This window comes from Homarus americanus, unplaced genomic scaffold (genome assembly GCF_018991925.1).
Source record: "Homarus americanus isolate GMGI-L3 unplaced genomic scaffold, GMGI_Hamer_2.0 scaffold40565, whole genome shotgun sequence".
Lineage (NCBI taxonomy): Eukaryota > Metazoa > Arthropoda > Malacostraca > Decapoda > Nephropidae > Homarus > Homarus americanus.
This window is the reverse complement of record NW_024735503.1, coordinates 1,527,990-1,544,490: the sequence shown is the minus strand read 5'-3', so window position 1 is coordinate 1,544,490 and position 16,501 is coordinate 1,527,990. Positions and strand designations below refer to the sequence as shown.

At 41.6% G+C, this 16,501-nt stretch overlaps 1 protein-coding gene across 4 annotated transcripts in view; it reads left to right on the top strand.

The window, feature by feature from the left end:
* Positions 1-14,772, top strand: part of LOC121871198 (probable chitinase 10) — a 95,207-nt gene extending 80,435 nt beyond the window's left edge. For all 4 annotated transcript variants that reach the window (XM_042373376.1, XM_042373375.1, XM_042373377.1 and 1 more), the window contains 21 exons: positions 8-143; positions 331-473; positions 897-1,082; positions 1,326-1,448; positions 1,930-2,281; positions 2,478-2,666; positions 2,822-3,033; positions 3,226-3,361; positions 4,682-4,824; positions 5,060-5,245; positions 5,410-5,535; positions 6,191-6,356; positions 7,157-7,446; positions 8,085-8,327; positions 8,553-8,721; positions 9,037-9,248; positions 10,006-10,141; positions 10,347-10,489; positions 11,933-12,121; positions 12,854-12,979; positions 13,748-14,772. In XM_042373376.1, coding sequence (XP_042229310.1) covers positions 8-143; positions 331-473; positions 897-1,082; positions 1,326-1,448; positions 1,930-2,281; positions 2,478-2,666; positions 2,822-3,033; positions 3,226-3,361; positions 4,682-4,824; positions 5,060-5,245; positions 5,410-5,535; positions 6,191-6,356; positions 7,157-7,446; positions 8,085-8,327; positions 8,553-8,721; positions 9,037-9,248; positions 10,006-10,141; positions 10,347-10,489; positions 11,933-12,121; positions 12,854-12,979; positions 13,748-13,918 — 3,777 coding nt within the window. In that variant the 3' untranslated portion in view covers positions 13,919-14,772. The remainder of the gene's footprint in view (positions 1-7; positions 144-330; positions 474-896; positions 1,083-1,325; positions 1,449-1,929; positions 2,282-2,477; positions 2,667-2,821; positions 3,034-3,225; positions 3,362-4,681; positions 4,825-5,059; positions 5,246-5,409; positions 5,536-6,190; positions 6,357-7,156; positions 7,447-8,084; positions 8,328-8,552; positions 8,722-9,036; positions 9,249-10,005; positions 10,142-10,346; positions 10,490-11,932; positions 12,122-12,853; positions 12,980-13,747) is intronic.
* The last annotated feature ends 1,729 nt before the right edge of the window (positions 14,773-16,501 follow it).

Here is a 16,501-nt window from a genome sequence, read left to right as displayed (position 1 = left end):
TACACAGGTTGACTGCAGTAAGGGACCGCCCTCGGACAAGCAGGCCTTCGGTATGTGGGTCAAGGAACTCAGCGACGCCTTCAAGCCCCACGGCCTCCTGCTCTCTACCGCCGTGTCCCCAAGCAAGAAAGTCATTGACGCAGGTGAGACTAACCCCCCCCCCCCTCCCTCACTTCACAACCACCTGTATGAGATAGGTCTCTATAGGTACCTGTCCTTGGTTTTGGTGCTGTAGGCTAAGAAATCATGACTACCTCAAACACCTGTACAGGCCTAATAATAGAATCTACCTGTAATTTAAGTATTCAAACACCTGTGTTACCTCTACAGGCTATGACGTGCCCACACTCAATCAGTACATGGACTGGATCGCCGTCATGACCTACGACTTCCATGGTCACTGGGATAAGAAGACTGGCCACGTCGCCCCTATGTACTACCACCCCGAAGATGACTACGACTACTTCAATATGGTACGTGGGTGTGGATGAATGGGTTGTGGGTGTGGGTGAGAGTGGATGGGTGGACGGGTAGTGGGTGTAGGTGTGGGTGGACAGGAGTAGTGGATGGTGGGTGGGTGGGCGAGTGTGTTCGTTTTATTTTCTTGTTTTTTATTGTGCATCAGTCGAGTGGATACAGTGCTCGCCTACTGCTCCAGGGGTTGGTGGTTCGATTCCCGGGCGCTCCCAGTATCCACGTTTACATCTTGGGAAGTGAAGGTAGTCGAGAGCACTACTGGCCATGCTGCCTCCTTGTGTGCCAATGGCTTAGTATACAGTGTCCTGTATCCACACTGTCCCTACTGGGCAGTCATACCCACTTTCACTGTTTTTTATTACTCGCTCTCTCTTCTCAACCACCAACACTAACACTCCTCCCCTTTCTCTCTCTCTCAGGACTTCGCCATCAGGTATTGGCTGGAGAAGGGAGCTACCAAGGACAAGTTGGTGCTCGGAATGCCTCTCTATGGTCAGTCCTTCTCCATCAACGATGCATCCAACACAGGTCTCAACTCTCCAGCGAGGTCAGGAGGAGAAGCTGGCCCCTTCACGAGGGCTCGTGGGTTCCTGGCCTACTACGAGGTGAGTCTGATGGTTGTAGTTTCCTTCTGGATGGTTGTAGTTTTGTTTTCAATGGCTGTTGTGGTTGTAGCTTTGTTTTGAATGGTTGTTGATTGTAGCTTTGTTTTGAATGGCTGTTGTGATTGTAGCTTTATTTTGAAGGATTGTTGTGGTTGTAGCTTTGTTTTGAATGATTGCTGTGGATGTAACACCACCAAAGAGTATAACTAAGATCCCTCTTGTTCCTCTTCCTCCTCAACAAAGATCTGCCACTTCATACGACAAGGGTGGTCAGTGGTGAAGGACCCATCTGGTGCAATGGGACCTTATGCTTACTCCGGTAACCAGTGGGTTTCCTTCGACGACACAGAAACCATCAGGAAAAAGGTAGGTTCCTGATCTGACCTTATTTAACCTAGCCATTCCTAATCTGACTAACTGTAACTTGGCCTTACCTGATCTTAGTTAAATTTACGGAATTTAACCTCGCCTATTTAAAATGAAGTAATTTAACTTAGCCCAACCTAACTGTCATAATTTAACTAAGACTTTTTAGTATATTTAACGTGATTCCAGCTTTACACTTGTCTTATTTAATGATCCCCAATTTAAAGCAATTTTACCTCATTGGACCTAATTTAACATAGCCAGATCTTTTGTACATGTGTTGAAGGTTAGGTTAGGTTCAGAGGCTCAAAGATAGCATAACACACACACACACACACACACAGTCTTCTGAAACAGAATTATGTCTAATTTGCACCCTGGAAACGACCTGTTAAGTCAGTAGTACAGGCGTTACATTACATGGCTATACTTGACGACCCTTACCTTTTAACCTCATCATCATATGTGTATGTGTTGACAGTCCAACTACATCCGAGAAATGGGATTGGCCGGTGGGATGGTCTGGGCTCTCGATTTGGATGACTTTGGGAACCGCTGTGGCCAGGGAGCTCATCCGCTTATGAATACTATTAAGGATGTCCTAGGTCCGTCCAGAACTGGTAGCGGTCCAGTCACCACTATCACCACTACCACTATCACCACAAGCAGCACCACCAAGGCACCACCACAAGCTTCTTCAGGGACTGCAGGGATACAATCAGATCCATCAGGAATCCCAGGAACATCAGGGGGTAGTCCTTCAGTCTCCACCCCAGGGTCAATGATCATCCCTCAAGGTGGAACATCAGGTCCTGCCACATCAGGAGGTGGAGGTACGTGTGAAGTTTCTTAGTGAGATTAAGATGAATAATAATAATAATGATCACAATAATAATAATAAATACAATTACTACAAGTTACCACACTACAGGAGAGATAAGATAGATAGATAGATAGATAGATAGATACAGTGTATAAACAATAGATTAATCCTTAAAAGTAGCATAGAACTAACCATGTAACTTCCAGGTACAGGTGATGAATACAAAGTGGTCTGCTACTTCACTAACTGGGCGTGGTACAGGACTGGTGAAGGCAAATATACCCCAGATGATATCGACTCTTCCCTCTGTACCCACATTGTGTATGGGTTTGCGGTGCTTGATGGCAATAATCTCCGCATTAAACCTCACGACACATGGGCTGATTACGATAATGGTGAGTGACGTGTGTGTTATAAAATCTTAAATCCTGAGAAAAAGAAATATTTATCTTCATATTAGAGTGATGCTTATATTTAAAAGTCTTAAATTCTATAAGCAAAGCGAGTCACACTTTCAAAGCTTCTAACATCACCTACTAAAACCCTACAGAGTTCTACAAGAAAGTGGTAGCCCATAAAGCCAATGGTGTCAAGGTTCTCATAGCCATCGGTGGGTGGAACGACTCGGCAGGAAACAAGTACAGTCGCCTGGTGAACAGCCCCTCTGCCCGAGCCAAGTTTAATGAGCAAGTAGTTCAGTTCATCCAGAAACACGGCTTTGATGGATTAGATCTTGACTGGGAATACCCTGTGTGCTGGCAGGTGAGAGAGAGCATCATAAGAGAGAGAGAGAGAGAGAGAGAGAGAGAGAGAGAGAGAGAGAGGAAGATAATGGAGGTAGAGAAGATAAGATGAGATGCCAGTACATTAAGAGCAAAAATAGTGAAAAGGCGAGAGCGAGAGAACCGGGAGTTCCTGCACCTGTAAGGTAACGTCACACCTTCTTCTTTACAGGTTAATTGCAACAAAGGTCCAGACTCAGACAAGCAAGCTTTCGCGGACTGGGTTAAGGAACTCCACAATCGCCTCCAACCACTCGGTCTACTGCTGTCGGCTGCTGTCTCGCCCAGTAACAAGGTCATTGACAAGGGTGAGTGTCATGAGCTGTTATTGACAAGGAGTAAGTGTCATTGGCTGTTGTTGACAATGGGTAAGTGTCATGGATTGTTGTTGACAAGGGCTACATGACGTAAGTTAATGAAGTGGTGAAAATGTCTTGATTATATGGATGCAAGTCACAAGCAGAGCCGTCCCGAGGGGGGGGGGAGGTCAAGCCAGGGGGCCGCCCATGGCCTCACGCTTCCAGGGGCCTCGCGCTCTTCTGGTTAATAATTATACAGTTTAAATGCAACACATACATTAATAAAAGAAGGCTGTGCTGAGGGGAAGCATTTTAGTGAAGGCATAAAATGTCATTAGTCACCAAATCACCAAATGAACACTTTATTCAATTTAATGAAATGGATATAAGTGAAAAGAAGGTTGAGTTCAATGAATACCATAGATACACACATGTTACAAGACTTTAATAAATAAAAGGTGCATTGACAATCGGTTTTAACACGTATTATAGCAGCTGTGCAGTACCTAGCTGAGCACAATTCTGCTTTGGCTAAGTCATTGAGTGCTGGAAATTCTCACGATATTAAGGAAGCTGAGTTGTTTTCAGAACTTTGAGTACTCCGAGAACTCGTTTCCATAGAAAAAAAATGCACTGGCTAAAATCTCCATCGAAAAGGGGCTGGCAGCAAGTTTGTGCTATCTTGAACTGATAAAAGAGTTTGCTGGAAAGAAAGACTGGAAAGTTAATTTTGAAAGCAGGCTGCTTCTGCAAATGCTTAATGAGAAGTTATTGTAGATTAAATTAGTTTTTTGGTTATTGTTACCATGATATTTCTCATTACATCCAGACTGTCTTTTGGCCTTTGTCTTGTTTGTTACAAATCAATTTAAAATATTGTTTTATTTTCCATATATATGCATGTGATGATGTCGCCAGTTCTTAATTTTATGTTTTTCTTGTGTATTTCCGAATCTTATTTTAAGTACAGTACAGTATTTTCATAACTAATAGAACAGTTATCACATACAGTCTAGGGGTCACAGTTCTTTAATTTTTTCCATATTTTGTGTTGCAATGCTGTAAGATTACAACCTGTATCCATTACAGTCCTTTAATTATTAAAATAAAGGACTGTAATGGATATAGGTAGTAATCTTGACGACTTACCCCGGGCCATGGCTCTGGTCACAAGCATGCATACTTTATAAACAAGTTTATTTGTTAAGAGTTCTTAACAGAAGGATGATTTTTCACTCAATACAGTATACTGTATTCCTTTTAAGCTTTTAAATTTATTTTTATTTTGACTTTGATACACTCACACACACCTGTTCTCACTGGCTGTAGGCTATGATGTGCCAGTCCTGAGTCAATACCTTGACTGGATCGCCGTCATGACCTATGACTACCATGGTCAGTGGGATAAGATGACTGGCCACGTCGCTCCTATGTACGCACACTCCCAGGATAAAAACCTCGCCTTCAACACTGTGAGTCAGTTGTTTTCTTTCCTGAGTCATTGCTAATATGTTAATTTGAGTCATTGTCTCTTTGTTATTAATTAAGTGTCTTATTTGTGAGTTTAATCGTCTCAAATTTTCAAGAAAATGATTGTAAAGTGTAAACATAGAATCCCAGAATTAAAATGTCACCTTTTCTGTGAATGGAACTTAATTACATGCTTTGAGACAGAAACTTAACATTTATCAATCATGACCGACACAGAACTTCACCATCCACTACTGGATCGAGAAGGGCGCGGATAGGAAGAAGCTGGTGATGGGGATGCCGATGTACGGACAGTCCTTCACACTCTCCATGTCCAACAACAATGGTCTCAACCAGGGGAGTTATGGTGGAGGTGAAGCCGGTCAATACACCAGGGCCAGAGGGTTCCTGGCTTACTATGAGGTGAGTGTCTCATGCTGTTCCTGTTGTTGATGCTAATACTTCTACTACTGTTGATATTATTATTGATTTTGATACTATAATTACAACTAGTGCTCTTAGTCCTACTATTACTTCCATTGAATCTTCCATTGATAGGCTTTCTCTTTCCCTCCCTTCCTCCACAGATCTGCCACAACATCCTCAATAAAGGATGGACGGTGGTGAGGGACAGTGAAGGTTCCATGGGCCCATATGCCTACAAAGGGAACCAGTGGGTGGGCTTCGACGACACTGGTACCATCAGATACAAGGTCGGTCGGTTTGTCATGTGGAGAAATGGTGCAATAAACTTTCTGATGTTTTGATGATATGATGCAACAAACTTATTAGTATTTTGATGTTATGACATGATAAACTCTCTGGGATTGAGGTTGAGAACGAGTTGGGAGTTAAGGATATACTCTAGTCTATAAAAAAACAAACAGATAGGATAAGTATATTCATGCCAACCATTCTAGCAGGGCTGACACACAATGGGGGTGTCAGCGGAATGCATGGAGAGATGTTGGTAAAGGTCTAATGGTTATAGACTTTCCAGTACACACATACACACACACATACACACACACTGGCACACACACACACACACACACACACACACACACACACACACACACACACACACACACACACACACACACACACATTAGCTACAGTAATGCTTTATAATTGTACAGTAATTGATATTCAATCAATATGACCAAGGACAGCTGACAAAGCCATGAGAGGCTTGTTCTTAGGGCCAGGCGGTCACCCATCCAAGTACTAACCAGACTCAATGTTATTTAACTTCACTAACTGGACAGGAAGAGGTGTTTCCAATGTGGTATTACTGCCACAATGTGTGTGTGTGTGTGCAGGTAATAGTCAACACTGCTGTACACTTACCCAGTGTGTCCTCTACAGTCTGAATACATCAAGAATATGGGTTTGGGAGGAGGAATGATCTGGGCACTTGACTTGGATGACTTCAAGAACCGCTGTGGCTGTGAACATCACCCACTCCTACGAACCATCAACAGAGTCCTCAGGAACTACCCCGTGCCAGACCCTAAATGTGCTAGTTTTGGAGGTAGGATCTTTTTCTCCCAGTGATGCTGTCGTTTGACCAGTTGTTTATTGTAGTTTTGACTCATTGTGCTGCTGCCCTGTTAATTCTTCATCTGATGTTTAGGCCATTATTCATACTGTAGTTCTGACAACAGCTTATTTAAGAAATTAATCACCAATATTTGCATTTTTTGTGATTACAGATGCAAAACACAGAAAAATTATTTTTTATATACAAAATTTTACAAAAATGAACATCATTGCCAAATTTATCAATATTTACCTTCCTTATTTACCTAATGGCCACCCACTAGAGGTGGCCATGCTGAGGTAGGGAGGTCAGTGACCTGTGTCAAAGGCTATTTTGAACCTCAATACTGTTCTTGATTCCACAGCCTTGGCTGGTAGACCGTTCCATAGGTCTACGAAACTGTGTGAAAAGTATCCTTATATTTGTTCTGCATGATAACTTGGTGAACTTGTAGTTATGTCCTATCATGTTAGTGGTGCGTGACATCACAAAGAAATGTGACACAAAAAGAGAAAATTATCTATCAGCCATTATATAAATAAATCAATTTGGCATTAAAGAAAGGAAATTTCTAACCAACTCAATATGCAATTTAAAGAATCATCACCAGGAAAATTACTCAGTTACCTTTCCAGGTCGGGCAGCCTAGTCTCTACACTAGAGTTCTTCATGAATCACCCAGTAATGAACAGAAGCAAAGATTAGGCACTGAGAAAAGATGGTTGCCTCCAGATTACTGGATATATGCAACAGATTCCCTGTCTGTATAGAAACATTTTTTTTTTCACCAGGTTCGGTATCCATCTTCAAGGATCAGATGACTGGTGACTTGCCTGCACGAGCAGCATCACCATCAATTACGGAATCCACCCCTCCTGTTTGGACACCAAAACCAACAACTGCAGCAACTACCCAACGTACCACCACAAGAGCCAGTTCTGCAATAGCTGCACAGAAGGCAGACTACCAGTGTTTAACGGATGGTAACATGGCCCACCCAAATGATTGCAGAAAATACATAACGTGTAACCATGGCGAGGGAACTGTACACAAATGCATGGGAAATCTCGTATGGGACAAAGTAAGTACAGTGTAGGACAAACTCACCCATAGGTCCGAGGTAAACTTATTCACTTACTTATCCTCTTCACTACTGGTGGACACTTCCCATGTTGGAAAAGGTAAAATAATTTAATTTAAATACAAGGATCAATGTGTAAACACAATGATGTAAAATCTCATTGTATTGTACTGACTGACATTCAATAGTGAGCAAAATATCCAATTGTCACTGTATCCATCATTGTGTCTGTTACTATAGCCATATCTATAGCCACCATATCCATCACTTTACTTATCACGATATCCATTGATGTCACTATACCGTATATCCATCACCATACAGGTATTTGTCACTTTTATGTCACTATATCTACCACTATATCCATCTCCATATCTGGCATTGTAACCATCACTGTATCCATCTCTATATTCACTACTATCCATTTCTATATCCATCACTATCCATCTCTGTAACCATCACTATCCATCACTGTATCCATCACTATCCATCACTGTATCCATCACTATCCATCACTGTATCCATCACTATCCATCACTGTATCCATCACTATCCATCACTGTATCCATCACTATCCATCACTGTATCCATCACTATCCATCACTGTATCCATCACTATCCATCTCTGTATCCCCCAGGCACAGAACTTCTGCAATTGGGAAAGTCAACAAAACCAATGCCCCAAGACATCTACCGGCCCCGCCCTCGACGACCCCGGAGCAGTTGGCCCACCATCATGGCAGCAGCAGCACACCACCAGTACTACTACCACCACCACCACAACGACTACCACCACTACCAGAAGACCCACTTGGGAGACACCTATCATTTCTCCTCAGGCTGGAACCACCACAGACGTTATGCCACATTCTGAATACATGGTGAGATAATCTCGTAAAAATCCCCTTTCTCCATATGACTGTTAGTCTCTTACAAATACAATATCTCCCTCTCTCTTTTATGTTCCTTGTTTCTTCTCGTCTCTCTTTATCCCTGCCTCACCCCTTGAACCTCTCATCTCCCCCCCCACCCGTCTTCTCTCTCTATATCTCCTCTCTGTTTCTATATATCCTCTGCTCTAAAGTCCCTTGTCTCTCCCGTCACAGGTAGTGTGTTACTTCACCAATTGGGCCTGGTACCGTCAAGGAGCTGGTAAATATAAGCCTGAGGACATTGACTCAACTCTCTGTACCCATATCGTGTACGGGTTCGCAGTGCTCGACTCCACTGGCTTGGTTATCAAACCCCATGACTCCTGGGCAGATATTGACAACAGTGAGTTTCTTTTGTTTGGTTTTGTTTGTCTGTGTCTATCTGTATTTTTTGGTTATGTTCTGTATGTGTCTTTTGATTTATCCCGATTGTTTTTGTTTTAATGGCTGCGTTACTTAAGCTTTTAAGTTATATCCTGTACTTGTGTGCATGTGCATGGATATGTGTGTACTTTTCATGTCATCTCACTTGTGAAGTGTTTATTCAGAAATATCAGGACGGTAAGAAAATACATTCACAGCCATCTGTATTGTAACCGATTCAGGTTACTTTGTATTATGACAGCTCTCCTAAATGTTGTACTTTACTATCATACAGAGTTCTACGAGAAGGTGACGGCACTCAAGGCCAAAGGCATCAAGGTGACGGTCGCGATAGGTGGGTGGAACGACTCGGCAGGTGACAAGTACAGCCGCTTGGTGAACAACCCCGCTGCTCGTCGCACATTTAATGATCACGTCATAGAATTCATCAAAAAACACAACTTTGATGGCCTCGACCTGGACTGGGAATACCCCGTGTGTTGGCAGGTGAGAGAGGGTGAGAGGTATGTTTATGGGTAAAAAGGTGAACATAGTAGGCGAAAGAAGATGAAAATTTTCAGGTTTAGTTCAATTTTATTCAGTAAATTCATCATATAAATTTACATTGATGCAACATGTATTTCAACACTTCAAGTATACATGGTGCAAATATACAAGGAATGTAATACCTAGAAAGTGCAGGTATACAGATAATGGGAAACAGTAAGGCGTTTTGATCAAGGATAGCCAACAAAACCATCATATGCTTTTTTCAAGTAGGGTCGTTTGCTGAAGCTTCAGTTAACCTAACCCCTTGAATGCAGTAACATCCCTTCAAGTTGTTGCTTTATTTAATACTTACTTAAAAATTATATAAAAGTTTGATGCCTTAACTTGGCTGATGAGGAACTAAAATAAAGAGGGGACTAGGGTTTCACATTCATCCATAACATATTTTAAGTTCTTACTTTTTCTAATTAGGACCAGCATCACAAGTACAGGTACTGTACAATAAAACCAAGTACAGGTACAGTACAGTACAACAGAAACAATTACATGTACAGTACTCTAGAACAAAATCAAGTACAGGTACAACAAAAGTGAGTAGAGTACTGGAACAAAGATTAAAAAACAGTAACTACAAAATTCACTTGTCAGGAGTAATAAGCATTTTTTCATCTTTACATTATTTTAAACATTACTGTTTCTGTTATTCTTCTTTATCAGTGTTTTGTATTAACTCATATCAACTCGTTTCTATCAGGTTAACTGTGCAAAAGGTAATCCGAAAGACAAGGAGGCCTTTGCTGAATGGGTGAAGGAGCTACACTTCGCTTTTAAGCCTCATAACCTCCTCCTCTCTGCTGCTGTGTCTCCTAGCTACAAGGTCATCGATGCAGGTAAGTAACACCTCTCTACCCATAAGTCCATTCTCTGCTCACATGTTGAGTATTATTGCCAAGATGAGTTATGTACAGTACTTTGATAGTGATTCATTGAATGTTGTATTTCTATAATAATCCAGTTACTGCATATTATGTATTGCAAAAACGTACATGCTATTGATGTGGCTAATCTCAAAACTGTACATCCTTCCGTGTTCAGGCTATAATGTACCCATTCTGAACCGCTACTTTGACTGGATTGCCGTCATGACCTACGACTACCACGGTCACTGGGATAAGAAGACCGGCCACGTGTCACCTATGTATGCCCACCCTGACGATGATGAGGTCCTCTTCAACACCGTGAGTCTTAAGTCTTCATGTGTCCCGAATATGAGTCTACGAAGAAGTGTACAGATAAATATTTCAGGGATATATTTAGTTTGTACTGAGGAGAAACTCTTAGGATAATTGTGTAATGGCTTGAGTTTAATGAGGTTAACTACAGTCAATGACCTGGCTATTCAAACACTTGGGCCTTAATGAGTCGACCAAGAAAGGTGACTTGCTTGGTTTGTTTGTTTGGTGTTTGTTTATGTTGATATTAAATTGGCTTATTAGAATCCAAGGAAAAGTGCACTCAGAAGGTGAAGTCCATCTCAAGAGTTATTGAACGTTAAAACATTTGGAGAATCTTTGTGTTATTCTTGTGTAAAGTTTCACATTTACTTTTACATATTTACTTTTATCCTCTTCTCCATTGCTCGGTTCGTTAGCCGCTTGGGCGGTCAGTCACGTCTCTGTTACACACTATTGGCAAGTACTGGACATGTACCGGCTCCTGAATATATCTGAACCTGCTTCAGTGTTGGTCAAGTCTGATCTTGAAACAGCTCACACTCAGTGCCGCCACAACACACACTGGCAGGTTGTTCCACGAGTTTACAATTCCCAATCAGAAAAAGTTTGCCGTCATAGGTTTCTGGACTTGTGGCTTCTTCAACCTTGAGCTGTGACTCCTTGAGGGGCGAGCGTCCGCCAGTTCCAGGTATGGACACTCGACTGAGTAGTGCCCTTTGAGATGTTTATACACCTCAATTAGGTCATCCCGTGCCCGTCTGTAGTATAAGCAAGGCAGTTGCAGGCGCTCCAATCTCTCTGGGTAGCTGAGGTGCCTAAGTGCAGGCACCAGTCTGGTGGCTCCCCTTTGGACATTTTCAATCAACTGACAATTCCTAGTCTCTCTTGGGGACCAGACGGGGTGATTGTACTCCAGGCGGGGAAGCACCTCACTCTTGAAGATCGTTACGAGACACTGACCGTCTAGATGTCTGAACGACCTTCTTAACGGATCTAATAGTTTAGTTGCTTGATTCGCCTTCTTCTCACAATGGCCCAAGAACTTCAACTGAATAGGGAAGAAAGTAAAGGAATTATAGAATCTAACAAATTTTATGCACATCAAACTTTTATTGACTTGAAATATAATGCAAAATTCTTCTGTACAACACTAGAGTTCTCCATCCAATACAATACTAAGCAAAATTCGAAATGGTGAGAATAATTTTTATTTTTTATTTTATTTATTATAAAGAAAAAACTCGTGTGGGGTCTTAATAATATGTAGGGAAGCTGAAATATAATCTGCAAATTTGTATGAAGTAGAGCTCCTCTATACGTTACCAGACTAAGAGGGGCATTAACTGCAAGAATTTAAGACAAGATCACGAGGAAGTTTCTGTATACATTACACAGGTATGTGAGATAATTTAAAACTACAATAATTTAAAAACTTGTTTCTACCAGAACTCCACCATCCACTACTGGATCAAGAATGGCGCAGACCGCAAGAAGTTGGTCATGGGGATGCCCTTATATGGCCAAGCCTTCGGTCTGTCATGGGGTGCTAAGGACCATGGATTAAATGTGAGAGCTGGAAACAAAGGCCAGGCTGGTAAATATACCAGAGCTGCTGGCTTCCTTGCCTACTATGAGGTGAGGAGTGATACAATTATTACTGGTTTGATGATAATATAATATTGTTACTAATGATAATAATAGTAAAGATGAAAATTACAGTCTATGAATAACAATATACAGTACTGATATGAGTATAGTAATAATAAAACAAATGAAAATTGTCAAGACCTGACACTAACAATGAATACTATAAGCATTACCTTATACATTATTATGATAAGATGCTGAATTACCAAACATCTCATTAATATATATATATATATATATATATATATATATATATATATATATATATATATATATATATATATATATATATATATATATATATATATATATATATATATATGCAAGTAAATCACTGTAGGTGCAAGTGTATTATTTTCATCTAAGGGTGAGTACAGACTAGTCTGTACTCACCCTGAAAATGTGAATTACACGAAAGCGCTTGGGAACTTCGTGTTTTTCTTTCCTTGTATCAGCATATATATATATATATATATATATATATATATATATATATATATATATATATATATATATATATATATATATATATATATATATATATATATATATATATATATATATATATATATATATATATATATATATATATATATATATATATATATATATATATATATATATATACACACACACACACGTATATTAGACGTATATTAGTTAACTTTTAATTGTTTAATTATAACTTGACTTTGGCTAACTTGACCTCACCTCCCACAGATATGTTTGAAGATAAAACAAGATGGCTACACGGTGGTGCACGATCCTCTGGGCACCATGGGGCCATATGCCTACAAAGGAAATCAGTGGGTTGGCTTTGACGACACTGCTATGATCAGATATAAGGTGCTGTGAGACGTATGCTGTAATAATTTTTAGTCAGAAATCAAATACAGTACTGTAAATGTATCCTGTAATTATATAATTTAATTATGATTCAGAGGAGAAATATTAATACAGTTGTACAGTAGTTGTAAAATGAATTAATGAATTTCTACATTTATGATTTAGAAACATCAGTACAGTACAGTACAGTACAGTACAGTACAGTACTTGATGATGGTAAGGTTCTCTTTGGAAGTTAGAAATATATACCTGTAATTATTTTACACACTTTATATTTTCAGGTTATATTTTGCATTGACAAATTAAAAAAATTTCTGAAACTTAATAAGTGCAGAAATAAAAAAAATCAAAGCTTAAAGAGAGATGGCTATTTCATCTTGTCAAAAGCATTTTTTACGATTTACAATTACAGTTTTGTTGTTATTTAGAAAGAAAATACTAACATATATTATTAAATAAAACGAAACATGTAAAGTTTATTTCAAAAGATTGAAAAAAAAGTCGTGTACACAGTTTATTAGCAAGCATCTAGTTGTCCCGAAACACTTTTTATTATTCATATCTTGTCATTTTCTCTGGACACAATTCTGTTGGTAACTGCAACTGTTTCTTTGAACTTTTCTCTCCCACCACTGGTCATATTACCAGTCATCAGCCTGTTCTTTGATATTGCTTATCCTGTTCGCGTGTGTGTGTGTTTGTGCTTGTTTGTTTGTTTTTAGTAGCTCATATATAGACTACAGTAACACCTCTATTCTCATTCGACAGTCTGAGTACATAAAGGAGATGGGCTTGGGAGGAGGAATGATCTGGGCACTGGACTTGGACGACTTCAGGAACACCTGTGGCTGTGAACCTCACCCACTCCTGCGAACCATAAACAGAGTCCTCAGGAACAACCAGGGTCCTGAGCCCATCCCTCGATGCGACATAACATAGTCAAATCCCCGATGTTGTTCCCAGGGATCCTGAGGGGAAATGGGTTTTGATGAAGGATATCCTTTAGAATAAGGACCGAGTGAGTCTAGCTTATAGCGAAATAGTTTGTACCGAAGGATTTAATTCACTCAGTAGGGCTTTCAAGGATATGAATAGATAACTTGATATCATATAAGGACAGAAAATCCTTCCACTTAGGATCCCTCAAGACCACATTATATTTGATAAGAGGCTGTTGTTGTCCCCCATTCCTTCCGATAAGGAGAATACTATTAGTTCTTACTTTCCTTGTTCTTAATACATCTGTTGATGATTAGAACACCTGTACTTGTCTCTCGTATATCACCTAAAACCTGGTGCATCCCGGTGACGTCAGCCATGTATGAACTGACAAGTGATTACTCAATGTTTTTCACTAGTCTGTCACGAAGTCTATTTTAATTTTTTTTAAGAACATAGTAGTTTACGGTGGCCCAAGTAGATGGATTTTTACAAGGAGGAAAAAAGAAACTATAATAGACAGAAAAGTAAGAGAGGGAGAGGAGAGAAGACGGATATGAAAAAAAAAAGGTGAAGAACAAGTACGGGAGACAAGAAGAAGTAGCAGAAGGGAACGTTAGATCTGAGTGATGATTTAATGTTAAAGGTGAAAAAAATATTGTCAAGCTCTCAATGGCACCAGTGCCAAACAAGTGTTGTGACCTGCGGAACTGGAGTCAAGTCGTATACTGTATTATCGTTATTATACTGTAATTATTATTATTATTGTTGTTGTTGTAACTGTGCTGGGCATGATTCCAGAACTTGTGGCATTATGTAACACTTATTATTTATCAGTAAAACATCTAAAAATCTCTTGTTTATTATTTCTATACATTAAATGGTTTTACTTATATTAAGAAATGTTTTCAGGTATATAACAAATTTTTTTTAAATTTTTCTCCTTCCCCACACACCGACACTAGGTTATGGGGGGGGGGGGTTAGGGTAAATGTGATGGGTAAATGAAAATAAGGTCACAATTTTACAATTTTGGCTTGGAAAAAAGTAATTTTATTTAAATACCCCTGAACGCGCCCCCGTCCCTGTAAGGGACCCTGGGATCTCCTCAATCCCTATGGGGGTCACCTGGCCATGCCAGGCACGGAGGCGCCCCCCAGGGCTCTCTCAGGGTCGGCGGTGCCCCCATGGGACCTGTCAGGGGCGCTGGATTCACCAGAGGCGGTCTTAGGGACAATTGCAATCCTAGGGGCCTTCTCAGGGAAGGCGGCATCCACAGGAGCTCCTCCAGGAACAGCCGAGCTTCCATGTGCCTTTCAGGGACGACAACACTCCAAGGGACCCTTGCAGGGACGGCAACGCTCCTAGGGACCCTAACAGGGACGGCGGCGCCCCAATGGGCACTGCTAGGGGCACTGGGAACCCTAGGGGCCCTCACAGGGACAGCCATGATCCCTGGGGCCTTTGCAGGTACGGGGGCGCCTCCAGGTATGTTCCTAGGAACCGTGGTGCTCCCAGCGGCCCTGCCAGCGGCAGTGGCGCCTTCAGGGGCCCTTCCAGAGGCGGTGGCTCCCCCCAGACCTCTTTATTGGGCGCCACTGCTCCCAGGGACCCTGCCAAGGCCTTTGGCTCACAATAGGTCCTCCTAGGGGAGACGGCGCCCCAAAACAATGGATAGTGGTGTCCTACATATTGCATTCTTCCAGTAATCTCTTACTTAACTGCAATTGGTGGAATAAGAGGTAACGTCATCATATTACAGCCTATAGGAAAACAGAGCAATCATTCAGCACAACACCCCAACTTATGTTTTGCTGTTGGATATTTATTCTCCATTTCATTGTTCAGGTTGCGATAATACTGAAAATGCTATGGGCAGTGTGTATTATTTAACGTCATATCTCCCAGAGTTTAAATTGAAACGAGAATAAATATCCAACAGCAAAGCATAAGTTGGGGTGTTGTGCTGACTGATTGCTCTGTTCTCCTATTGGCTGTAATTCGATGACGTCACATCTTGCTCCACCAATCACAGTTAAGTAAGGGATTACTGGACGAATGTAAAATGTACAACAAAACTATGAAGTTCTTAGGGCGATGCTGCTTGTGGAAGGGCCCCTGGGGGCGCCGTCGCCCCTGGCAGAGACCCTGCCGCCCCTGGAAAGGGACCCACTAAGATTAGGAGGGCCCATACCAGCGCTGCCGGACCTAGGAGGGCCCCTAGGGGCGCTGCAGCCCCTGGCAGGTTCCTTGGAAGCAGAGGCGCCCCATAGAGGAACACTGAGGGAGACACCGCCTCTGGAAGGGCCCCTGTATGAGCCTCCGCCGTGGTACGGCACCTGTGGGCACCGACGTCCCTTGAAACACCCCTGAAGGTGCCGCCGTCTTTGGCAACACCTCTGAAGGCGCCCCCGAACCTGTAAGGGTCCCTGGGATCTCCTCAATCCCTGTGAGGGTCACCTGGCTATGCCAGGCACCGAGGCGCCCCCAGGGCTTTTTCAGGGTCGGCGGTGCTCCCAGGGGACCTGTCAGGGGCGCAGGATTCACCAGAGGCGGTCTTAGGGACAATTGCAATCCTAGGGG